Source organism: Cetorhinus maximus, chromosome 5 (assembly GCF_964194155.1).
Source record: "Cetorhinus maximus chromosome 5, sCetMax3.hap1.1, whole genome shotgun sequence".
NCBI lineage: Eukaryota > Metazoa > Chordata > Chondrichthyes > Lamniformes > Cetorhinidae > Cetorhinus > Cetorhinus maximus.
Window position 1 is genome coordinate 67,565,510 of NC_135883.1, and position 27,240 is coordinate 67,592,749.

At 43.2% G+C, this 27,240-nt stretch overlaps 1 protein-coding gene across 3 annotated transcripts; it reads right to left on the reverse strand.

Annotated features, from left to right (window-relative positions):
• Positions 1-11,877: 11,877 nt before the first annotated feature.
• eef1a1a (eukaryotic translation elongation factor 1 alpha 1a) lies at positions 11,878-23,711 on the reverse strand. Of its 3 annotated transcripts, none has more exons than XM_078541938.1 (8): positions 23,586-23,711; positions 22,461-22,643; positions 18,681-18,860; positions 18,294-18,590; positions 16,828-16,978; positions 15,903-16,159; positions 12,351-12,585; positions 11,878-12,272 (listed from the first exon to the last, which is right to left on the reverse strand). In XM_078541938.1, exons 2-8 carry the CDS (start codon positions 22,602-22,604, stop codon positions 12,148-12,150), a joined length of 1,389 nt encoding a protein of 462 aa, XP_078398064.1. In that variant the 5' UTR covers positions 22,605-22,643; positions 23,586-23,711; the 3' UTR covers positions 11,878-12,147. The 3 variants fall into 3 exon arrangements, with proteins under 3 accessions (XP_078398064.1, XP_078398066.1, XP_078398065.1); XM_078541940.1 differs by having other exon boundaries at positions 23,217-23,602; XM_078541939.1 differs by lacking the exon at positions 23,586-23,711 and adding an exon at positions 23,495-23,575.
• Positions 23,712-27,240: the final 3,529 nt, after the last annotated feature.

A 27,240-nucleotide genomic window follows, 5' to 3' on the forward strand; every position in this document is an offset into this window, starting at 1 on the left:
ACTCCTGGTTCACACCCGTTCCACGAACATCCCACTCGCAGACATGCTCCTGGTTCACACCCACCAGGATCACTCTCACTCCCGGACCCACTACTGGTTCACACTCACCAAGATCACTCCCACTCCCAGGCGGACTCCTGGATCACACCCAACAGGATTACTGTCACTTCCGGATACTCTCCTGGTTCACACTCACCAGCATCACTCCCACTCCCAGACACACTCCTGCTTCACATCCAGCAGGATCACTCCCACTCCTGGACCCACTCCTGGTTCACACCCACCAAGATCACTCTCTCTCCCGAACCCACTCCTGGTTCACATCCACCAGGATCACACCCACTCTCGGACCCACTCCTGGTTCACCCCCACCAAGATCACTCCGACTCCCGGACCCACTCCTGGTTCACACGCAGCAGGGTTGCTCTCTCTCCCGCACCTACTCCTGGCTCACACCCATCAAGATCACTCCTGCTCCTAGACCCACTACTGGTCCACACCCATGAAGATCACTCCCACTCCCCGACCCACACCTGGTTCACACCCAGCAAGATCGCTCTCACTCCCAGACCTACTCCTGCCTCACACCCATCAAGCTCACTCCCGCTCCTGGACCCAGTCCTGAGTCACACCCATGAAGATCACTCCCACTCCCGAACCCATTTCATGTTCATTCCTGGACCCAGACCCAATCACTCCCACCCCCAACTCCAAAGCCAATATCCTTCCTAAGAAGCAGTGCCCAAAACTGAACCATCTGATGGGAAACCACTTTCTCAGCTCTCTTTCCAATCCCCTTTAGATTAAAAAAAAATCTTTCCATTAGCCTTTTTATATTGGTGATGCTCAAAACAGCTTGTAATTTATATAGCACACTTAATATGAATAGGCATTTTCCACAAGAGCATTATTAAAGAAAAAAATCAGGCTGGGTCAAAACAGGAGACAGTGGTGAACAAAGCTTCAGGTTTAAGCAGCAGGGTAGTGAAGCAGGGGAAGGAGAGGCAGAGTTGGAGAGGGAATCCCAGAATTCCAGATCTTGTTTTCAGCCCCTGCCTTTCTGATCAGAGTGTTAGCTCCATTGATCTTTGGCACACTCCCAGGTACTGCCGATAAATAACACACAGAGATCTCCCTGTGAAAAAAAACTGCCAGACTCCCAGGGACACCCTGAATATACAATTCCAGGGATTCTCTGGAAGTACCGCCACACTCCCACACTCAGGGTAGCGTGTTGGGACCATCCATCTTCAGCTGCTTCATCAATGACCGGTCCGAATTTGGGATGCTCATGGATGGTGGCACAATATTCAGTACCATTCCTCATACTGAAGCAGTCTGTCCATATGCAGCAAGGCCAGGACAACATACAGGCTTGGGCTAACAAGTGAAAAGTAACATTCATGCCACAAAGTGTCAGGCAATGACCATCTCCAACAAGAGAGAATCTAAACCATCTCACCATGACAGTCAATGACATTACCATTGCTAAATTCCCCCACTATCAAGAACCTGGGAAGTTATCATTATCCAGAAACTGAACTGGACTAACCATATAAATACTGTGGTTACAAGAGCAGATCAGAGGCTGGGAATTCTGTGGCGAGTAACTCATCTCCAGGCTCCCCCAAAGCCTGTCCACCATCTACAAGGCACAAGTCAGGAGTGTGATGGAATACTCTCTACTTGTTTGGATGAGTGCAGCCCCAACAACACTTGAGAAGCTCGACACCATCCAGGACAAAGCAGCCCACTTGATCGACAACCCATCCACCACATTAAACATCCACTCCCTACACCACCGATACACTGGCACCAGTGTGCACCATCTACAAGATTAACTGCAACAACTCACTAAAGCTCCTTCAACAGCACCTTCCAAACCTGTGACCTCTACCACCTAGAAGGACAAGGGCAGCAGATGCATGGGAACATCACCACCTGGAAGTTCCCCTCCAAGCTACACGCCATCCTGACTTGGAAATATATCACTGTTCCTCCACTGTCACTGGGTTAAAATCCTGGAACTCTCTCCCTAACAGCACTGTGGATGTACCTACACCACATGGACTACAGGGGTTCAAGGCGGTGGCTCACCACCACCTTCTCAAGGGCATTTGGGATGAGCAGTAAATGCTGGCCTAGCCAGCGATGCTGACATCCCATGAATGAATTTAAAAATGCTCCTCAAGCTGCTGCAAATTTTGACATTCTCCCAGGGGCCCTCAATTAATGCTGACACATGATTAGGGTCCCCCTATAAAATGGCATACTTCCAGGACCCTTGTAAATATTGAGACACCCACAGGAGCCCCTTGTAAATACTGACACACTCCCAAGGATCCATGTAAATATTGGCACATTCGCAGAGATCCCCTGTAAATAGCAACACAATCCCAGGGACCCCCTACAAAAACTGGGGCCCTCCCAGGGACCCCTTGTAAATAATGACACACACCTCTGAATCCACTGTAAATACTGATAAATTTTCAGGAGCCCTATGTAAACAATGGCACATACCCAACAGCACCCTGTACATACTGACATACTCTTAGGTATCCCCTATAAATACTAACATACCACCAGGGACCCTTATAATTCCTGACACATTCTGACACAAAGCACAGTTGGCCCTGCAAACTTCTCCTCACTACTAATTACCATCAGGGAATGTACCAAAATTGGGAGAGCTGTCCCACAGACTAGTTAAGCAATAGCCTGACATTGTCATTCTCACAGAATCATACCTTTCAGCCAATGACCCAGACTCCTCCATCAGTATTGCTGACATACCCTCCCCCATCAGCAGGACAGACTTATTAGTGATGGTGTCACATTGATTTACAGTCAGGAGTAAATGACCCTGGAAGTCATTAACATTAAATCTAGACCCATGACACCAGATCAAACATGGGCAAAGAAATCTCTTGCTGATTACTATCTACTGTGCCTTCGCTCAGCCGATGAATCAGTACTCTTCCTGTTGGACACCACTCGGAAGAAGCATTAAGGGTAGCAAGGGCACATAATGTATTCTGGGTGGGGTACTTCAATATCAATCACTAAGAGTGGCTCAGTAGCATGACTATTGCCTGAGCTGACTGAGCCCTGAAGTACCTATCTACCGTATTGGAACTGCAACAGGTGATGAGAGAACTAACACAAGTGAAAAATGTACTTGACCTCATCCTCACCAATCTACCTATCGTAGATGCATCTGTCCATATTTGTAGGAGTTGTCACTGGACAGTTCTTGTGGAGATGAAATCCTGCCTTCACGCTGAGGACACGCACCAGTGTGTTGTGTTGGACTACCAATGTACTAAATGGGGTAGATCCAGAACAATTGGATCTGTGAGGCTCTGTGGGACATCAGCAGCAGCAGAATTGTTTTCCACCATAATTCGTAACCTCGTGGCCTGGCATATTACTAAGCCAGGGGACCAATCGAGAAACTTTCCTTTTATTCTCGTCTCAGCCACCGCTTGCTTAAAATCTATTACATCTCTAACTTATTGAAGTTCTGATGAATGGTTATTGACCTGATTTGTTAACTCTGTTTCTCTCTCCATAGATGCTGCCTGAACTGCTGAGTATTTCCAGCATTTTCCGTTTTTAAGCTGGAGGATGAATCCTGGTACAATGAGGAGCGTAGAAAGGCATGCCTTATGTATTTAAGGCTGAGTTAATTAGATTCTTGATTGGTTAGGGAGTCAAAGAGTAAAGAGGAAGTAGGGAGGAAAGTAGAGTTATGGTCATAATCAGAGCAGCCATAATCTTATCAAATGGCAGAGCAGGCTTGAGGGGTTGTACAGTTACACCTGCTCCTAAACATATGAACATACGAATTAGGAGCAGGAGTAGGCCATTCGGCCCACATGGCTCCGCCATTCAATAAGATCATGGCTGACCTAATTTTAACCTCAACCCACATTCCTGCCTAACCTTTCACCCACTTGTTAATCAAGAATCCAGCTCAACCATAAAAATATTCAAATACTCTGCTCCATCGCCTTTTGAGGTAGAGAGTTCCAAAGACTCACGACCCTCTGAGAGAAAAAAATTCCCCTCATCTCTGTCTTAAATGAGCAACCCCTTATTTTTAAACAGTGATCCCTAGTTCTAGATTCTCCCGCAAGAGGGAACATCCTCTCCATATCCACCCTGTCAAGACCACTCAGGATCTTAAAAGTTTCAATCAAATTTGATTGATTGCATGTAAGTATGCAGGAGCAGTAGCAAAATGAGGTGCTAACCTAGCGATGCTACAACACACAACTACATATGTGATAAACAGTAGAAGCAGTATGCTATAGCCAGGGCCCAACAATCCCACAACCTATGGATCAGACAAAGCTGTGCAGTACTGTCACATCCAGTTGTGAATGGTAGTGGGCAATTAATCAGTTAATGGGAGGATGACGCTCCATGTAAATTCCCATCCTCACTGATGGGTAGAGTTAAGCATGAGTGCAAGTCCCATCTTCACACTGAAGATACCATCCATTGTGTTGCATGGTACTACCACCGTGCTAAATGGGATAGATTTTGAACAGATCTAACAACTAAAAATTGGGCAACCATGAGGCCCTGTGGGCCATCAACAACAGCAGAGTTGTACTCAACCACAATCTCATGGCCCGGCATATTCCCCACTCTACCATCACCATCAAGCCAGGGGATCAAACCTTGTTCAATGCAAAGTGCAGGAGGGCATGCCAGGAGCAGCACCAGGCATACCTAAAAATGAGGTGTCAACCTGGTGAAGCTACAACACAGGACTACTTGCGTGCCAAACAGCACAAGCAGCAAGCAATGGAGCTAGGCAATTCTACATCCAACGGATCAGATCTAAGCTCTGCAGCCCTGCCACATCCAGTTGTGAATGGTGGTGGACAATTAAACAACTCACTGGAGGAAGCGGCTCCACAAATATCCCCATCCTCAATGACAGGGGAGCAGAGTACATCAGTGCAAATGATAAGGCTGAAGCATTTGCAACAATCTTCAGCCAGAAGCGCCAAGTGGATAATCCATCTTGGCCTCCTCAGGTGGTCTCCAGCATCACAGATGCCAGTCTTCAGCCAATTCAATTCATTCCACGTGATATCAAGAAATGGCTGAAGGCACTGGATACTACAAAGGCTATGGGCCCTGACAATATTCCTGCAATAATACTGAAGATCTGTGCTCTAGAACTTGCTGCCCCCCTAGCCAAGCTGTTCCAGTGCAGCTACAACACTGGCATCTACCAGGTATAAAGGAAATAAAATTTTATCTCTAATATTACCAGGGGATACTGTAGTAGGCTTATGGGGACTGTGTGTATGTATGTATGTGTGTGTGTGTGGTTTAGTTAAACTGCAGACAGTCAGACTGCAAGATTAGAATAATCAAAAGGGATAAGGTGTAAAACAGGCATTTGAAATAGAGATCGGTAAACTAGGATGAAGTGTGAATGGAATTCGCATTTTTAATAAGTTGCTAAGTTGAAAGGATGTTTGATTTTCAAAGGAACATGATAAAATGTTTACAACTGGCAAGATAAATAAGGCAAAATTATTAAGTTTGTTTTTCCCCAAAAGTGCTGCTATAATGACAACATGAAATATTTTATATTCTGGGAAAAGGTAACTTCCAAAGAAAAGTTGAAACTATGGGGTTTACAGATCATAAGGGAGAACATATATTTAAAGATGGAAAGCTGTGTGTGATGTGGCCATGTGAAATCTTGAAAGGTGCAATGTGTGAGACAGACCTATGGGGAAAAGCCTCCAGCCACCCTGGAGAAGTTTGCTGTTCCAGTAACCAAGGTTGTGTTAAAAGCCTTTGGAGTTCCATTGTTGAGTGAGAGGGAGAGAGAAGCTGTGAAATACTGCCCTTATAGCGACAGTGGGTGCTTATGATGGTAATAGTGTTGGATGTTTTATATATTAAGAATCTATTTGGACTGTTGCCTGAACAGGATATGTAGTTGGGAGTATAGTTAAGTATAAATGTTTTGGGTGCAGTTGTATGACTAAGTATAACTGTAATCTTGTGTGTTTTTTTTTTCTTTTGTGAATAAATGTTTTAATTTAATCTTTAAAATCTCTAAAGGTGGCAGTGGACACATTACTTCTGACTTGAGTGCACAAATCTGCTTGTAATAAATACAAATTGCAAGATCATTATGATAGTGTGGCCAAGTTTGCTTTTGGAATTTGGTCAACCTGGCAAATAGCACCTGCCATATCATAACACCGGCAATGTGGAAAATTGTCCAGGTATGTCCTTCACACAAAAAGCAGGACAAATCTAACCCTGCCAATTACTGCCCCATCAGTCTACTTTTGATCATTAGTAAAGTGATAGAAGGGGTCATCAACAGTGCTATCAAATGGCACTTGCTTATCAATCCTGCTCGCTCCTCAGATACTGACGCAGCCCAGGTCCAAATGCAGCAAGGCATAGACAATATCTAGGTTTGGGCTGACAAGTGGCAAGTAACATTTGCACCACACAAGTGCCAGGCAATCACCATCTTCAAGAGAATTTAACCATCACCCCTTGACATTCAATGGCATTACCATCACTGAATCCCTCACCATCAACTTCCTGAGGGCTAGAATTGACCAGAAACTGAATTGAACTAGCCATTTAATACCTTGGCTACAAGAGCAGGCTTTTTAAAATTCATTCGTGGGATGTGGGCATTGCTGGCTAGACCAGCATTTATTGCCCATTCCTAATTGCCCTTGAGAGGTGGTGGTGAGCTGCCTTCTTGAACCACTGCAGTCTATGTGGTGTAGGTACACCCACAATGCTGTTAGGGAGGGAGATCCAGGATTTTGACCGTGAAAGTGAAGGAACGGCAATATATTTCCAAGTCAGGATGGTGAGTGGCTTAGAGGGGAACTTCCAGGTAATGATGTTCCCATGTGCCTGCTACCCTTGTCCTTCTAGATGGTAGTCGTCGTGAATTTAGAAAGTGCTGCTAGAAGGAGCCTTGGTGAGTTCCTGCAATGCATCTTGTAGGTGGTACAGAATGCTGCCACTGTGCATCAGTGGTGGAGGGAGTCAATCAAGTGGGCTGCTTTGTCCTGGGTGGTGTCAAGCTTCTTGGTGTCTTTGGAGCTGCACTCAAGGCAAGTGGAAATTATTCCATTACATTCTGGGTCAGAGGCTTGGAATCCTGTGGCGGGTAACTCGCCTCCTGACTCCCCAAAGTCTGTCCACCAACCAAGAATGGATTGTGTAAAAGAAAGAATCTAACCATCTCCCCTTGACATTCAATTAAATTACCATCACTGAATACCCCACTATAAACATCTTGCCGGTTATCATTGTCTAGAAAACTAACTAGACCAGCTACTAAATCATATCAGAGGCTGGGTATTCTGTGGCAAATAATCACCTCCTGACTCCCCAAAGTCTGTGCAGCATCTACAGGGCAGAATACCCAGTAAGGAAATGGTGGGTGAATTCCAGATATTTTATGTCTGTCTTTACTGTAGAGGATACAAATAGCACTCCAGAAATAATTGTAAATCAAGGAGAAAGAGAGAGAGGAACTTAAAACAATTACAAGTCTGACAAGTCTCCAGGAACTGATGGCCTATATCATAGGGTCTTTAAAAAAGTGACAGCTGAGATGGTAAATGCATTTGTTATAATTTTCCAAAATTCCATAGATTCTGGAAAGGTCCCATTATATTGGAAAATAGTGAATATAACTCATCTATCCAAGGAGGGCGACAGAAAGCAGGACACTACAGTCCAGTTAGTCTAACATCTGTCAAAGGGGAAATGCTAAAATCTATTAAGGAGTACTTCTAAGTACAGGGTACTTAGAAAATCTTAACATAATCAGGCAGAGTTAACACAGCTTTGTGAAAGGGAAATGGAGTTTGACGAATTTACTAAAATTCTTTAACAAAGTAACAAAGTGGATAAAGGGAACATTGATGTGGTATACTTAAGATTTCCAAAAGTAATTTGATTAAGTCAAAGGTTACTATGCGAAATAAAGAGCTCATGGTGTAGGAGGTAACATTAGCATGGGTAAAGAATTGGTTAGCTAACAGGGAGCAGAGAGAATAGGGAGGGATAAATGGGTCATTTTCAGGCTGGTAAGCTGTAAATTAGTGGAGTACTGCAGGGTTCAGTGCTGTGGCATCAACTATTTATAATCTATATTAGTGAGTTGGATGAAGGGACAAAATATATGGTTGCTAAATTTTCTGATGACGCAGATAGGTAGGATAGTAAGGTGTGAAGACAACAGGGTCTGCAAAGTAATAGAGACATATATGCTCTGCATATACCTTTGACGGAGCGTATCTTAAACTGTCTAATCACAACCCACCTCAACAGGATATGATGTATTAATCCCATGACTTGTTAGGCAGTCAATGAGCATCAATGGTAGGTCAGATGTACTGTACTTGGCTCCCAATGAATCTTACCTGGATATAGTCTTATCTTCAAATGAAGAACCCAAATTATTGTTTCACCAATCTTTGTGTATGATTGGTACGATTACATCAAAGAAAAGAATATGAAAATAGATAGGTTAAGTGAGTGGAAAAGTACTCATCCAATGGACTATAATGTAGGAAAATGCAAACTTATCCACTTTGACAGGAAGAAAAGCAGTATACTATTTAAATGGTGAGAGATTGCAAAACTCCGCAGTACAGAAGAATCTGAGTGTCCTGGTACACATATCACAAAAGGCTAGCATGCAGTACAGCAAGTGATCAGGAAGGGGAATGGAATATAAAAGTAGGGAAGTTTTGCTGAAGTTGTATAGGGATTTGGTAAGACTACATCTGGAGTACTGTGTACAGTTTCAGTCTCCTTATTTAAGAAAGGATATAATTGCATTAGCAATTCAAAGGAGGTTCACTCAACTGATATCTGGAATGGAGGGTTACCTTGAGGAAAGGTTGGACAGATATGGCCTTTTTCCATTGGAGTTTGTAAGAATGAGAAGCTATCTTATTAAAATATATCAAATTCCTGATGGGGCTTGATAGGGTAGATGCTGAGATGTTTCCCCCTTGTGGGAGACAAGAACTAGAGGGAATGGCTTAAAAATAAGGGATCTCCCATTTAAGACGAAGATGAGAATTTTTTCCCTCTCAGTCATTAGTGTATAAACTCTCATCCCCAGAAAGCAGTGGAGGCAGGGTCATTGAATATTTTTAAGGCTAAAAGTTAGATTCTTGATTTGACAGGGGTAGTCAGAAAAATAGAGTTGAGGCCATAACCAGATCAGCTCCTTGCTGATAAGACCATGGTGAATGGCTTACTCCTGCTAATTCATATGGCACGCACATTATTTGCCATTTATGAATCCAAGCCTTAACATTGTCCAGGTGTTGCTACGTGCATTCCTGACATTATATAGAAGGGAAGGTCAGTGATGAAGTAGCTGAAGACAGTGGGGCCTAGAACTCTACCATGAGGAACTCTTGCAGTGATATCCTGGGGCTGAGATGATTGGGCTCCAATAGCTACAGCCTTTTTCTTTTGGGCTAGGTATGACTTCAACCAGTGGGAAGCTCTCAGTTTCCCACTAACTTCAGCGTTGCTGGGGCTCCTTGATGCCATACTGTCAAATACTGCCTTCATATTAAAGGGCAATCTTTCTCACCTCACTTCTCAAGCTGGAACGAGGCCTGAACACAAACTGAGCATTGAATAGGTTACTACTATGTAAATGCAGTTTAATGGTACAATTGACAATATCTTACATCATTTTGATATTTGTACACTGATGGGGTGGTAATCGGGCTGAATACATTTTTCCTGTTTGTAGAAAGAACATATCTGGGTAATTTTCTACATTGGCAGATGCAAGTGTTTTAAGCTGTACTGGACCAGCTTGGCTAGGGGTATGGCTAGTTTTGGACCTTGTACTACAAGCAGGATGTTATCAGAACTCATCACCTTTGCTTTACCCTGTGCATTCAGTCATTTGATGATTCCAATGGAGGTACAGCAAGTTTACCAGCTATAACTAGATGAACAGTACTGCCCCTATAAACAGGACTAGATGCACAGCTTGGTTTGCGTCACAGATAAATGAGTGTCACACATATCCACACTCAAATGCACATTCTCAAGCTACAAATGTCAAAATGGTTAGATATACTATTTAAAATAAGGGATTGGACCACTGTCCCTGATGTAATCCACCAAACCATTCTCAGACTGAGTGCCTTGTTTAAATAGTTGCCCCTCCAGTTGTGAGATTACAGGACCATGGAGAGCACCATCCCGAAGTAACAAATGATTACACAACACTGAACTGCCATTAGGATTGGAAAGGCATTTGCAGCTGTATAGATTATTGGGGTATAGCTTAGGTTCAAACTGTGCAAAGGCTTCTCTTTGGCATCGTAAATTTAAGGCTCACTTTGTCACTACCCATTGATGGAACCTTGACTACTCCAGTGTCCCATGTTATGTCTGTGGCATTACAAACCCAGAGTGCACTTGATCCCTGCAAATGTTCAGGGCCAATCAAACCACTTAGTTCAAAGCCAAGTCCAGTCCCAAATTTAGGCACTCTATTTAGCCTGATGGGCTCCTCACCTGGTGAAAAAAGATTCCACAACTAACGTTGAAAGACAGCATGGAGCCATAAATGGTGCAACTTCTCACCACTGCAGGATGTCTCGAACTGCCAAACCTAGTGGATATTTATTGGGGAGAAACACTGAAGCAATGTTAGAATAAAAAAAAGGACTGCTCAGAATTTGCAAAGTAAACCCAGCTCAACAGACTTTGATGTGCATAACAGGCACGATATTAAAATGGACAGATTACAAGTTAACTCAATCTCAAGCTACAATGATGCAGCACTTGGTAAATGTAGCAGCAAATAAAGAACTAATTTTTTTTTTTAAAAACTTGGCTGTGGGTGGGGCAAGTCAGCATTTTTTTTACCCTGATGGCAAAATAGACCATATTGTGTAGGATGCGTCACATGCACAAACTGGTTGTCAGTTCTTTCCCTTCCAAAACAATCAATAAATCACGACTTCTAATAACAGTTTAGTGGTCTTTGTCTAGTGCTAGGTACATAACATACTGACCATAATGGAACTTGACTTCTGGGTTACTACTCCAGTATAATAACCACTAGACAACCATACCCTGCAGTATACTAGCTCTACTAAAGTAATTGACTTAAAATGAACCATATAATAGATACCTGGGAATGATGCCAAGACACCCACCTCTTTGAGGGGCTCATCTTAATTGTTACTATGATTTACAATAATAACAAGGATTAGCCTCTTGTCTAATTTTTTTTTTTTAAAATGTGCACTTATGAAATGATTAAGCAGTGCTCATCCCTGGGTTCTTTCACCATAGTTTTAAAGTTTGTACCATCCTCATTGCTCCCCCATCTTGCATGCATAATCCATACAAATGGTTTCATCCTTAACTGTTTTTGATACAACACAGTAAAAAGTCAAACAGATGAAGACCCATCTTACATAGTAACATTAACTACAAACAAAACCTTGAAGATGAGGCAGTCCCACAAGATCAATACAACAGATTTTTACCCAATGGCTTCCAACCAGCCAATTCAGTGCATTTTCACATAACCAGCAAAAATTCAGAAATATTAGTTATATCACCAAATTAGACACAACTTGTGACAAATCATTAGTCCTACTAGGTTTCTCAAAACATGGGATTGCTAGATTTGTGTTAGATAATACAAAAGAATGTAAATGGAATTGAGGTGAATGGGAGAACAGGCTCAAGCAACTGAATGAAGAACAAGAATGGGAGTAGGACAAAGTAAAACTTGTAGGTTTGCAGAAGGAAGTGTAAAAAGTTCTGGAGTTAAGTTGAGAAAAACAGATTCCATTTATGTTCAACAGCTTTAATTTCTATGACAGAATTGCTGGTAAAGGCATTAGTTTCCATTTAAGAGTACAGCTTTAAAAACTAATAACTTAAAACTGCTACAACGTAGATTAATGAAATGGTCCACAATCCTTTCCTTCTGAAATATTTACGATGCATTTTGATTAACCAGTCTTTTATTATGGAGCTTAAATGGTAAACTGTGATCATCCACTCTAAAGCTGGGCTTCCAACAGAGGAGGCTGAAGTGGCAGCTGACAGATGTAGAATTCATCTGCTTTTCTGAGCCTTCTGGGCAGACTTGGTGACTTTGCCAGCACCAGTAGCCTTCCTCTCAACAGCTTTGATGACACCAACTGCCACAGTCTGTCTCATGTCACGAACTGCAAAACGACCTGCAATATTTAAAGAGTCTTTGTTACTTTCAAGCTTGGTATGACAGCAGGGGAAGCAGGTGTGGAGGTTTTACTTACCCAGAGGTGGATACTCAGAGAAGCTCTCAACACACATGGGCTTTCCAGGAATCATTTCAACAATGGCAGCATCCCCAGACTTCAGGGACTTGGGGTTATCTTCTAGCTTCTTTCCAGAGCGACGGTCAATCTTCTCCTTTAACTCAGCAAACTTGCAAGCAATGTGAGCAGTATGGCAATCCAAGACAGGAGCATAGCCAGCAGCAATCTGTCCTGGGTGGTTCAAGATGATTACCTGCAATAATGCAAACCCAGTTTGATATTTGTGTAATACAACTTCAGGACAAACATTTTTCAATAAAGATAAATTACAATTATATAGCTATTTAAAGCAATATCAATAAAAACAGACAAAGATAATAGGGAAGATTATCAAAAGCTTCGCCAATGATGTAGGTTATGGGGCACCCTGACAGGAGAGGTAGAGGAGCAGAAGGAATTCTGGAACTTAGGGTCAAGGCAGCTGACAGCAATGTCACCAGTGATGGAGCAATTAAAACTGCAAACACAGAAGGGGCAAAAATTGGAAAAATGAGATTCAAGGCTCATAGGGCTGGAGGAGGTTACTGAGACAGGGAGGGACAAGTCCATGGAGCCATTTAAAAACAAATGAGGACTTTTAGATTGTGGTATTGTCTGACCAGGAGCCAAAGTAGGTCAGCAAGCATTGGGGTGAGGGGTGAATGGGACTTAGTGCAAATTAAGATATAGACAGCATTTTGGATGATCACACGTTAAGGGTGGAAGATGGGTCATCAGCCAGGAGAGCATCAGAATAGTCAAGCCTAGAGTTAACAATAGCACAGATCTGGGTTTCAGCAGCAAATGAACTGAGGCAGGAGCAGAGTTGAGCAATGTTATGGAGATGGAAGTATGCGATTTTTGTGCTTATACAGATAGAGGCCAGAAGCTCATCTTGGGATCAAATACAGCAAGATTGTGAGTGGTCTTGCTCAGTTTAAGGGAACAGATTTTGTGTTGGGTCCAAAAGACAATGGCTCCAGTCTTCCCAATATTTAGTTGGAGAAAATTTCTGCTCCGACAAGCAGTGTAACAAATAAGTGGTCCAAAGAGGTGGTGACAAGTGTTGAATGTCACTGGCATAGACTACAGACTAGGTTCCATGTGTGACTATCATCAAGGGGTAGCATTTAGTTGAGAAATAGAAGGGGGCCAAGGATAGATCCTTGGGGAACTCCAAGAGATAATGAGAGAAGTCATTGATTCTCTGGTTAGGACATAAGAATGAAACAAAGGTAGGCCAGTTCCACCCAGTTGGATAACAGTGGAGAGGAGTTGGAGGATGATGACATGGTCAACTTTATTGAAGGTTGCAGACAGATTGAAAGAACAGGTTGCCATGGTCACAGTCAAATAATATTATTTGTGACTTGTACAGTGCTGAGGCTGGACCAGAATTGGAAGGATTCAAACATGGAATTGGAGAAAACATGGGTTCAGAAAGCAACAGTTGCATTTAAAAACTTGAGAGAAAAAGGGGGTTGGAGATGGAGTAGTTTGCAACAAAAGGGGGTCATGGGTAGGTAGAGTAGACAGCTGGTGACCAATATCCCTTCTAAACTGCACATAGCACAGCAATCGGTAATGTGCCATGCAGAGAACAAATTAGGCCACACAAGCAAAGTTCTCTTAAGATGTGCATGTGCGGCACTTTAAAAGGACTATGCAGTGCAACAAGTTAGCTGCAACAGCAAACAGAAATCAGGAAACATTGGTGATAGTAGGCTTGGGGGGGGGGGGGGGGGGAGGATTCGGAGAAGAGAGCAGTCAACAATATCAGGTAAGATGAGAGCTAATAAAAAAGGAAAGCTAACTGGTCAGCAGTTTGTTTGGAAGAGGCCTGAGGGAGCAGGAGGTGGCACTCATGGACAAAAGTCAGAAAACATTGCAGGGGATGGAACAGACTCAGGCATAAGCTCTGGGCCAAGGCAGTCAGGAATTGAGGAAGTTTTCCCTGATGGGCTAGGGTGAAGGGGGAAAAGCAGTAAGTTAGCTGGATGTTCTTGATCCTTGCAACAAAGGTCCATAAGCTCCTCACACTCATTGAAGGAGAGGGTGATTTAAGAAGATGGTTTGTGAAGAGAAGCAGGGATTAACTTTGCATTCCTAGATGTTCTTTGAATAGTGAATAGTTTTAGTAAATGGACAGTGTAACTTAATAATGCTTTAAGTGGTCCAGCCAGATCTGGTGATGGATGATTAAATCAGCGATTTGCCAAAGGCATGCAAATTTGTGACACTGAGAGCAGAGATGAGGGGTATACAAGGAAGACTAAAGCCAAGACTAAAAATAGTTCTAGTGGGAACAAGGGCATTAAAAGTGGTTTGAGAGGTGTGATTTAGTAAATCAGTTGCTGCCAAAAAAGGTCATGAATTGTAGGCCATAGGCCAAATAGTTGGAAATTCGAGTGCAGAGGTAAGTAACCAGTGGTAAAAGTTTTTCCAGAGACAGGCAAAGAAATGAAGTTGGGAGGGGGAAGGTAACTATGGGCATAGAGCTATACAAGGGAATCAGGGACTGCTTTGCCTTAGTGTTAACAACAGGAGTAATGAAGTCAAGTGAGATCACAAGATTCAGGGGAGTGACCAAGTGTGTGGGTAGAAGAGTTTACATGGAGGGAGAGATTTAGGGAGGAAAGGCCAGCAGTAAATTCAGGGCACAGTGTCAATATTGAAGTTGAAATCACCAAAGATAAGAAGTCGTTCAGTCCAGAGACTGAGGAAGGAAAGCAGAGAAGTGGGTAACAGAGCAAGGATGTTAAATTGGGGGCTTTTGAAGATAAGAGTACTTTAGGGTGAAGGAAAGAGGAGGCATGATAGAAGGGAGGGATAAAGAGCAGAATAAGAAAGTGGAGGGAGGGAAGAAGGTAAGTGAAGGGCTTAGAGGTCCAGAGCAGCAGCAAAAACATGCACCCAAACAGACATGGAAACACTAAAATTTACAAGCAATCACAGCGAGTAGAGGGAACACAACATGTGAGGGAAAAAAGACAGATTAAAGTTAGGGGTCTGATAAAGTTGCTGTAAGTTGGATGGAATCAGCAATGAACTGATGTCTGGTTGCAGAGACAGTTGAATGAAACCAGAGAGTTTATTCTATGGTTGGAACACTGAGGTGTACACCTCAAATATTTTCTTTGAAAAAGCTGTTGCTACACCAAGGGTGTCTGCTGATGAGTCCCCTGGGAATCACTGCTGATAATAAGTAGAAGTAATAAGGCACCATTTTTCTAACCATCAAAATTGAAAACCAAGAATTGATTGCGAAACACTTAAGTTTTATGATTCAAAACTAATTAATTCTCAGCTGTTACTGCCAGTATATCAAAAACCAAAAAAGAGAAGACACCATTTCAACTGCCAGTTGCATTTTGACAGTGACATGGATACAATTGCTAACTTTAAACAGCTTCACAATTCAACACATTAACTTAAGAAAATCTCAAAAAGCTACAAAACAGGTTTCCTTTCAGGACCAAAAGCCAGTCACACTATTAATCTGGACTAATAGGAAACTGACAAATCACTGACTTGTGAAGTGAAGTTGGCAGCTTCCATTGGGGGATCATTCTTGCTATCCCCAGCAACATTGCCACGGCGGACATCTTTTACAGACACATTTTTGACATTGAAACCAACATTGTCACCAGGCATAGCTTCAGTCAGGGCTTCGTGATGCATTTCAACAGACTTTACTTCTGTTGTCACATTAACAGGTGCAAAGGTTACTACCATACCAGGTTTCAGAATACCAGTTTCAACACGGCCCACTGGTACAGTGCCAATGCCTGCAAGAGAACAAAAAGCAAAATCACAGCTTACATTCTAAAATCGGTACTCAAGCTTGCCAACCCAGATTAGCACCCAACAAGATCGAAGTTCAAAAGCACCACTGCTTATAAACAAACCATAAATATAGATCTGAATGCCATGCTACTACTTAGGTGATTAAATATGTAAAATGATCATTCAAATCACAAATTTGTTCTAAAAGTTGCTGCCTTCATACCCTACCCACACCCTCACCGTACTAGGATGCAAGAATGTGGTATACATTTTATTTTGACTTATCAGGAAGTCACAGATTAGTGTCATAATTACATGTTTTCTGACTGTTTATTAAAGGTAAGTTTCTTTGACATTTAAGAACTTGTATTCAAGTTACTATTAAGAATTTCACAGTTGAACAATTAAAAGTGCAGGATTTGGACAAAACCAAATTTGACTAAGCTTAACGCCTTACACTGTGTATGAGGTAAATAACTGGGCAGTCTTCCGACTTTAAAAATTGCATTCACGTCTTTAATGTCCAAGTCATTTCTGGCCACCCACTGATTGATTTTTTGTACAAGAGAAAACTCACCATTAACTTCTGTCAAAAACTTAGATTTTATGAATATATTTTACTTTGAACAGCCACTTGACAATGTTCAAATCAGAAAACTGCAATACTTGCCACCAATTTTGTAGACATCTTGTAGAGGAAGGCGAAGAGGCTTTTCTGTTGGTCGTTGTGGTGGCAGGATAGAGTCCAGAGCCTCCAACAGAGTAACTCCATTAGCATTACCCTCCTTACGATTGATCTTCCAACCTTTGAACCAAGTCATCTGCAAAAAAAAATCTTAATTTTTTCTTCCTATGGTTGAACAGCAACATAGTCCATGGAACATACATTTATATTGCTGCAGATTCCACAGATAATTACCCAATTTAGGTGCTTGGCACCTTGGAAAGGGCAATCAACACAGATTAACAATGGGCTGGATTAAACACAGAGTATCACAGCAGAAAACAGTGGCCAGGCCCATGTGGGAGAGGCCCTGCATCATTCGCCCAGCAGTGCAAATCCACCCACCACACTTCCCCAACCAATGATTAAAATCGGGAGGGCAGAAGGAACTGATATGGGATACCTAGCTGCCAGAGACAGGATGCTATTTAGGCTCCTTAATAAGCTAATTGACATCCATTATCCCCAAGCCCACCACAATTTATAGGTGGCTCAGATTGAATGGAAACTCTTTCGAGTTATCAACAGTCACAGATTGCAACTCTTTCAAGTACCATCGCAGTTCTTGGTTTCCGGGAGTGGGACATGAACCCACAACCCTCTGATTCAAAGGCGAGGGTGCTATGGACTGAGCCACAGCTGACACCTCAGATTGAATGGAAGTTGCATAGCTTTCCCAGGCTCTCTAAAAGCCACCCAACCCTAAATTGGGCTTGCCAGCAGACTCCAATGGCTGTCATATATAGTCAGGCACTGTGCCCAACTGAAGGACCCAGCATCAGGCAGGTTGGGTGGCTGCTGAAAGTTACATCCCCGCCTTTGCCTCCAAACCATCACCCCATCCCCACTTCCCTGTGATCCCCATCCTGTTGGTCACCCATCTTTGGCCCGGGGTCTAATGATGATCTACAGCCTCTGGTGTACGCATTGCTGCCAGCTGCCACCGCTTCCCACTGACAACAATGACAAGCTGCTTGCTTCTGATTAGGAGGTGTCAGCTGTGGCTCAGTCCATAGCACCCTCGCCTTTGAATCAGAGGGTTGTGGGTTCATGTCCCACTCGCGGAAACCAAGAACTGTGATTGTACTCGAAAGAGTTGCTTCTGATTAGCCAGCAGCTCTCAGCAGGTGGGACTTTCAATTCCAGAGACCTCAAATGCAGGAAAGGCCTAATTCTGGTCATTTAAGCGACCAAAGGGCACTTGACTTTGTCAAATTCCCCCATGGAATGGACAGGGTTCTCTGAACACCGGTTCTCTGACCGGTGGGCAAGACCTCCATTAGCCTGACAAAATCCCAGCCACTGTCAAAAGTCAAGGTAGCCACCATTAGCAGCATTTAAGATTGCACAAGGTCACTACAAACTAATAAACAAGTTGCAGAAAATCCAACGGCCCCTCTGAAGTTACTTACGTTAGCACTAGCCTCCAGCATGTTGTCACCATGCCAGCCAGAGATTGGTACAAATGCCACAGTGTCTGGATTGTAACCAATTTTCTTGATATAAGTACTGACTTCCTTGACAATCTCTTCATATCTCTTCTGGCTATATGGGGGTTCAGTAGAATCCATCTTATTCACTCCAACAATGAGCTGCTTCACACCCAGAGTGTAGGCTAGCAGGGCATGCTCCCGAGTCTGGCCATTCTTAGATATGCCAGCTTCAAATTCACCAACACCAGCCGCAACAATCAAAACAGCACAATCAGCCTGTAAACAAAAGTTAAGATTAATTTATTCACTTACAGTATCGCCATGATTTTCAAATTAATGTCTTGGCAACTCTTGACATATACCTACCTGAGAAGTACCAGTAATCATGTTCTTAATGAAATCTCTATGCCCAGGAGCATCAATAATGGTAATATAATACTTGCTGGTTTCAAATTTCCAGAGAGAAATGTCAATAGTAATACCACGTTCACGTTCGGCCTTCAACTTGTCCAAAACCCAGGCATACTTGAAGGAACCCTTGCCCATCTATGAGAATAAAATGCAATTAATTGTGTAACAGAGTTGCTGCAAGCAAATAGAGAATGCTGAAATTATATGGGGACATAATTCCAGCATGCTAATGAGTTCTGTTAAATGAAAATACGCTCGAGACAAAATTTTAAATCAAATCTTATTCATGCAGATCAATGTTGTACACTAACCATTGGATGACTTCTACATCAGCACTTCTCAATATTTCATGTGCTGAAGCCACAACAAGTGGTTGTTTTCTCTCAAACATCAGGCTACAAAGCCAAGCATTTTTTGCATTGGTGACTCACTAAGACACCCACCTTCCCTGTTCCCCTAATGCAGAATGCAAGAGCAGATGTGAGTAGCTCCTGTGTATCCTTTACCTCTTAACAGGTCTCCAATGACACATCTAGCTGTTGGCAGGGAAATCATATTGCTTATTATCTTTTTCCTTTCTCTCTTTCTCATATCAGGTAGAAAAGACACCTTTTACTGGCATAAACTGTTAATGCCAGTAATTTATGGTGGTCACAGATTACTACAATAATCAGGAATAAATAATGGAAACTACATTTTTGAGGATGTAACTGGTGGTTCCAGTGGTCATAATGAAGATTTTGCATGTAGAGTCAGCAGCCCACCTGCCATCAGGGCACTGGTTGTGTATCCAGGACTTTTTGACAGGGTTACTGGAGATAGTGTTTTCTCTCGAAGGAAACTATCAGCTTTCTAAAGGATCACGGGAATACTACAGTTTTTGTTCACATGGCCCTTAAGAATAAGGTTCTCCAGAAACTAAGTTCAGCAGGCGTAATGTGTCTTAAGGAATCTTGTTTTTAAGCATGAGTAGAGCTTCTTAGGCAAGAGGAGCAAAGAGCTGCAACTATGCATTTCTACTTTAATGCCAGTTTTACTTGCCACTTGGTCAATCTGAAATGGTTTTCCTTCTGGAGTGCAAAAATTGATTTGGATATAAAGCAAGCTAAAATTGCATTTTGAATTGAATGACTTAATTTCCACATTCAATTAATATACAGTGCTACAAATGGCTACATATTCAGTTAGCAAAATCCAGCTCAGTTGTTTAAGGCTGTGTATGCCATTTGTAATGTTTGGGTGGGGCTTTAATGACAGATGCTAGGTTGATAATACAAATGAGAATCAAGAGGGAAAGTGAAAGAAGAAAATGAGGCACAGAGTACAAGAATAGATTGGCAGCCAACAAAAGGGAAACCAAACATCAATAGGCATATAAATAGAAGGGCTGATTTGAGTTTTTTTGATGATGTAACAGAGTTGATGAGGGTTATGGAATTGATTAGGTGCACAATGACTTCCTAAAGGCATCTGATAAGAGTGCCACATAACACGCTCGCCAGCAAAGTTGAAGCCTATGGAATAAAAGTGTGACAACACATGTACAAAGTTGACTGAGTGACCTGAAGCAAAGTAGTGGTGGCCAGTGGTTTTTCTGACTGGAGCACACTATACAGTGGGGTCCCCAGGGTCAGTGTTAGGGCAACTACTTTATAATTTACATTGATGAGCTAGACTTGGGTGTGCACAGCACAATTTCAGAATTTGCAGATGACAAGACTTGGAAGTATTATGACCTGTGGGTAGTGATAGAGTTCAGAGGCTGGTGGAATGTGTAGACATATGACAGAGGAAACTCAGTGCAGGGTAGTGTGAAGTAATACATTTTGGTAGGATGAATGAGGAAAGGTAATATAAAATGAAGGATACAGTTCTAAAGGGGGCACAGGAGCAGAAGGGGCTTGGGGGTATATATGCACGAACTATTGAAGATGGCAGGGCAAGTTGTGAAAGTGGTAAGTATTGTTCAGCCTCAACTGGAGTAGCATGCAATTTGGGACAGGATGTGAAGACTTAGAGAGGGTGCAAAAAGATTTACAAGAATGGTGTTCCAGGCATGAGACTTCAGTTATGAAGTTAGATTGAAAGTGCGACTATTCTCAAAGAAAAAGGTTAAGAGGAGATTTGATAGAAGTGTTTGAAATCTTTGAGGGATCTACAACATTTCCATTGGTAGAGGAGTTGAAAATCAGAGGACATCTATTTGAACTGATGGCAAAAGAACCAGAGGCAACATGAAGGAAAAAATTTTTTATGCAGCAAGTGGTTAGAATCTGGAATACACATTGTGATGGAGGCAGATTAAATAGGGGTTTTGAAAAAAGGGAATTATCTGAAAAGAAAATATTTGTATGGCTACAGGGAAAGAACAGGGAAGTGGGACTAGCCAAGATGTTCTCAACAGCTAGCATGGCATGACAGGTGGAATGGCCACCTTCTGTGGTGTAACCATTCTACGATTCTTTACAATTTATACTGTGACTAACATCCATGGCTTGAACACCAAAACAGAGAAGATCCAAATGATCAAAGCACTCAAGGAATTTGCTGCATACTTCTGAACCCTTAATTCTAGATCAGCCTTAGGCTGACAAGTGAACCCTATAACACAAATACAGCCTTACAATAATACAATTAAAATTGCCAGTTTCTTTTTCTTTTAGACTGCTGTCAGTCATTTTCAAAGCTGCTGTAAACCTAGGCTATTTCCTTGGGAGTAGATGGCACACTACAACATCCACTGCTGCACTTGTCCAAAACATTTACACTGTCTTGGGTCCAGTCTCAAGCTGCTACCTATACCATTAAAGTCAAGGTGTGCATAAGTAATACTGTAAGAAAAAAGGTTGGCAATAAAAGGCTTAAAAATTTTCCTACTGCTCAAATATGGCAACTTCCCTAATTTTCAAGTTTGCTTACCTACAATAGAATTTCAAAACTAAAATCAATCTGAAAGGCACAGAATTATAATGTCAGTCAACAACCCACCCAATCCAACTCCTTCCCTTGAAGTACAATCAACTCCAGGATTTTCTATTCAGATGCTTCGCTAGAGAAAGAAAATGCAAACAGGACAACCATAATAACATGCTGATGTAGGGATCCTGGTATCTCAGTGCTCCAACCATGCAAGACCAATAAGCAATTTAACCCTTTGAGCACTCTAGCGTTTCTAAGCCATAATTTAACTTGGATATACATTAATTCTAGTTATGATTTTACAGGTAGAGAAATTTAATTTTGACCATATTCAATTAAATACTCATTTGAGGCCACAGGATAAAAGCTTTCATGTACTCAAAGGATTATTTTCTTTCCACCCAAAAGCCAGAAAACCCTGTACCACATTGTGGCACATTAACTGTTTTCTATATAATAAAGCTTAGCAGAAATGAATGGAGAAAAAGAGATAGGTAAGCGCAAATCCTGCTGACTCTATAGATGCAACATCTTGGATTCTCTTCAGAATTTAGCCTACCATTCACTTTGGTAGTTTCATTCTCATTTTTCAAGAGCTCGGATCCACAAAAACAGAATAGTAACTTCGTGTCTAGTTGCAGTGATGAATACAACTGAAGTGGGAGGGTTAAAAAAAGAATTTCATTACAATGCAGTTTTGTTCAGTATCCTACATGGCATTTACAACATTGTCATGCTCATCAGGACTTTATCATCAAGGTAACTTTCCAGCTATACATTAGCATCCATGCAAGTTGATCTTCCTCATTTTCTCACCTCAGCAGCTTCCTTCTCAAACTTCTCGATGGTTCTCTTGTCAATGCCACCACATTTGTAGATCAAGTGGCCAGTGGTGGTGGACTTGCCAGAGTCCACATGGCCAATCACAACAATGTTGATGTGGATCTTTTCCTTACCCATTGCTTTTGCCAGAGGATGGTGTCAAGGTGCTACTCAGCCCTAAGGAGCCAGGGATGGAGGTTAATTGGTCGACGAGAGAAAAAGGAAAAGTGAATCAATGTTAAGAGGCCAAAACGCGATGCAAACCCTACTCTCCGCTTTATGGGCGACATGCAGTTTATTCTAATAATCCCCTTGTTACTAAAGACAGTGACTATTTTCTCCCCAGCTACAAATTTGATATCGCCTACTTCCCCCCTCCAACCCCTTTCCCTCCTTTTTTTTGTATATCTCCATGACAATTTCTGCTACTTCGATAGATACCTGCTGCCTCTCCCTCTCTAACGCCCCCCTCCATGTTGCTCACCTCCATTTTGACTGGCAATAACCGCACGTCCCGGGCTCGGGCACACCGGCCATTTTCTCACTAACGGGCACCGAGCTCCAGCCCCGGGGACTCCCTCCCCGCTCCTCCGGACAGAGCCGGGGGAGTGGGGGTGGTGGTGAGATGGGAGGTGGAGGTGCAAACGGCGCAGATTTTATTCGTTTCGTCAAACAATAACAACCCGACAATTTTTATTTTTTTAAAAATCGCGGAATTATTCGCAAAATAAAACCGCCGCCGCCGCCCACCTGTCGGCTGCACTCGGATCTCTTTCCTTTTAATTCTAACGATGCCAAAAGAGCGGGCGGCAGCTTCAAGGAGGGAGGCCGAGTGATCGGCAGCTCCAGCAATTTGGGTGCAGAGGGCCGGGGGATGGAGAGCCCTATTCACCGGGGAATCAGCCCAACCCACCAGACCCCGAATGACCGCCTAGTCGGTGATGCGTATAACAAGACAGCCCGCGGCTTCCAATTCCACAGCCCTTCGCACCCATTCCAGCCACCGTGCTCCTTCCCCCAACACCCACCGTTTCCGTTTCTACTTCACCATTCCCCCTTCTAACAACGGTGATTGGGGGGGGGGGGGAACGCGTCGAGCAAGAACCGCCCGGTACACACCTGCTCCACACACGCTCGGGAGACAAGCCGAAAGCGGCTGCGTCACAGCTATTAATAGGTACGGGAGGGGGTCCGCCGATTGACGTCAATTGCAACCCCCCATCCCATCCCATCCACCGGCTCGTGCTCCGACCCCGCCCCTCCCTCACCGGCTCGCGCTCATCCCTGCAGTATTCCTGAGGGGGATAGAGTCAGAATCATAGAATGGTTACAGCACAGGTGGCCATTCGGCCCGTCGAGTTTATGCTGGCTCTCTGCAAAAGCAAGCAATTCATCTAGTGCCCCTTGCTCCCACCCCGTCTTTCCTCCTAGCCCTGCAATTTCTTCCTCTTAAGATCACCATCCCATTATTCTTTGAGAGCTTCTATTAAATCTGTCTCCACCACACTCCTAGGCAGTACATCCCAGATCCTAACCACTCACTAGGTGAAAAAGATTTTCCTTTTGTCGCCTTTGCTTCTTTTACCAATGAGCTTAAATCTGTGCCCTCTGGTTCTCAATCCTTCCACCAATGGAAACAGTTTCTCCCTATCTACTGTAATATAATATAACCTCATGTAAGCATATATTATCTGTCTTATTTCGTTATTTCATTTGTTTTATGAGGGCTTTGTTCCCGTTGACTCCCTCCCTGACAACTTTGCTTCACCAGCAACTGCGCCAAATTGGTTGTTCACAACATAGCAAGTGAGAGAAACCAGAGCTGGGGGTGGAGAGGAAGGTGGGATGAGTTGACAGGAAATGGATGAGCTGCTCTGGATGTTGGCATATAAATCAAATTTTGAAGCCTGAAAAAATTTCTCCAAAAATGGGGGTCGACTTATATGCCAAGTAATGAACCACTGGCATAGCTGTGGGTGGTGGCCATTTTGAAATGTCATCAGTACCTGACATAAAGAATGCATGTGTCTCAACTCCCGCGTATCCTTGCAACACAGTCTGTAACGCCTGCTTGATGCCTTGCATCCAGTTATACTATTGGTAGGTAAAACATGCATTTATTGGTTGAAAAATTGAGGATGATTACAATTAAGAGTTTCATATATCGTGGCTGAAAAGGATGGGAGGGGGGTTTGTCTTCTACGTTGAATATATGTAAAAACATAATCTCTTTTGAGGCCGGAAAAATTGAGTCATCTTAAATGCCAAGTGGACTTTTGTGTCATGATTTACGGTGGGTGGGGGATGTGTGGATGGGGATGCTGGGGGCTGTGTGTTGGTTGGATTTGATGGTGGATGTGCGGAGCATTGGGTATGAGGTGGCAATGTGTGTGGGATCATATGGGGGTGGTAATGACAAGTGGGGAAGGTGCTGGGTGGGTGGGTGTGTGTGTGTGGGGATGTAGGTGGGTGGGGAGAGTGGGTGGGTGGAGATGGTGGGTGTGTGGGGAGATGATGGTGGGTATGTGTGTGTGCAGGGGGTGCTGGGAAGGTGGTGGGTGTGTGTGTGTTGGGGGATGGGGATGGTGGTGGGTGTGTGTGTGTGTTGTGGGGGGGTGAGGATGGTGGTGGGTGTGTGTGTGGTGTATTGGGGATGGTGAGTGTGTGGAGCATTAGGTGTGAGGTAGATGTGTGCGTGTGGGATGATGGTGAGTGGTGTTGTGAGATGGGTGCTGAGTGGGGATGATGTGGGGTTTGGTGGAGGCTTTGAGGATGATGTGGAAATTGTTTGGTTTGGTGAAACAGCTTTATCACCCCTTGCATCTTTGTGCACTTAAAGCAATTTTTCCTCATTTTACCCCAGTTGAAGGAAAATAAGAGCTGAACGAAATGCCCTATCGGCACCGGGGGCTGTGTTAGAGCTGCAGTTTGTGGGGGGGGGGGTGGGGGGTCACTCGGGTTCCAGTACCCCCACAATCCCACTTCCCTCTCACATTCATTGATTCATTTTAACCTTCTCTCAGACCCAGAAAAGGTTAACTCAAACCGTTAGAAGCTACTGCTTATTGCTGCTCTTAAATTCAATCCATGGTCATGTCATTTGCTGCTGCTGCTGAACCAACAACAAAAGGAACCAAGCAAAATGTATTTAAAGCTGCCATTTGTCATAACTTTCAGATAATTAGCCCCCTTTTAAAAAAAAGGACAATATTAAATTTATAAGGTTTGGAAGACAAACCACATTTCAACCAAACCTTGTTTTTTTTAACCAAATTTGTTTATATATAATTAGTAGTGAGGTATGTAACATACTGCTCCTTGTCCCCATTTCCCCCAATAGATGGTGGGGTAGGTACTGGGTTAAAGTGGGTACAACATGAATAACCCCACCACAGGTAAACAGCAAAAGCAGCCAGAAAGTTTAAAAAAGGTTACATTCTGGGAGGTGTGAAGCACTTTTTTTTGCCCAATAAAATCACAGAATCACAGTGCAGAAGAGGCCCTTCGGCCCATCGAGTCTGCACCAACACGTGAGAAACACCTGACCTACCTACCTAATCCCATTTACCAGCACTTGGCCCATAGCCTTGAATGTAATGAAGTGCAAAGTGCTCATCCAGGTACATTTTAAAGGATGTGAGGCAACCCGCCTCCACCACCCTCGCAGGCAGTGCATTCCAGACCGTCATCACCCTCTGGGTAAAAGGTTTTTCCTCACATCCCCCCCTAAACCTCCTGCTCCTCACCTTGAACTTGTGTCCCCTCGTGACTTACCCTTCAACTAAGGGGAACAGCTGCTCCCTATCCACCCTGTCCATGCCCCTCATAATCTTGTACACCTTGATCAGATCGCCCCTCTGTCTTCTCTGCTCCAACGAAAACAACCCAAGTCTATCCAACCTCTCTTCATAACTTAAATGTTTCATCCCATGCAACATCCTGGTGAATCTCCTCTGCACCCCCTCCAGTGCAATCACATCCTTCCTATAATGTGGTGACTAGAACTGCACACAATACTCCAGCTGTGGCCTCACCAAGGTTCTATACAACTCCAACATGACCTCCCTACTTTTGTAATCTATGCCTCGATTGATAAAGGCAAGTGTCCCATATGCCTTTTTCACCACCCCACTAACATGGCCCTCCGCCTTCAGAGATCTATGGACACACACGCCAAGTTCCCTTTGTTCCTCAGAACTTCCTAGTGTCATGCCGTTCATTGAATACTTCCTTGTCAAATTCCAAAGTATATCTCCTCACACTTTTCAGGGTTAAATTCCATCTGCCACTTATCTGCCCATTTGACCATCCCGTCTATATCTTCCTGTAGCCCAAGACACTCAACCACACTGTTAACCACCCGGCCAATCTTTGTGTCATCTGCAAACTTACTAATCCTACCACCCACATAGTCACCTATGTCGTTTATATAAATGACAAATAATAGGGGACCCAGCACAGATCCCTGTGGTACGCCACTGGACACTGGCTTCTAGTCACTAAAGCATCCTTTGTCATCACCCTCTGTCTCCTACAACTAAGCTAATTTTGAATCCACCTAATCAAATTACCCTGTATCCCATGTGCATTTGCCTTCTTTATAAGTCTCCCATGTAGGACCTTGTCAAAGGCTTTGCTGAAATCCATATCAACTACATCAGCTACACTACCCTCATCTACACACCTGGTCACCTCCTCAAAAAATTCAATCAAATTTGTTAGGCATGACCTCCTTCTGACAAAGCCATGCTGACTATCCCTGATCAAACCTTGC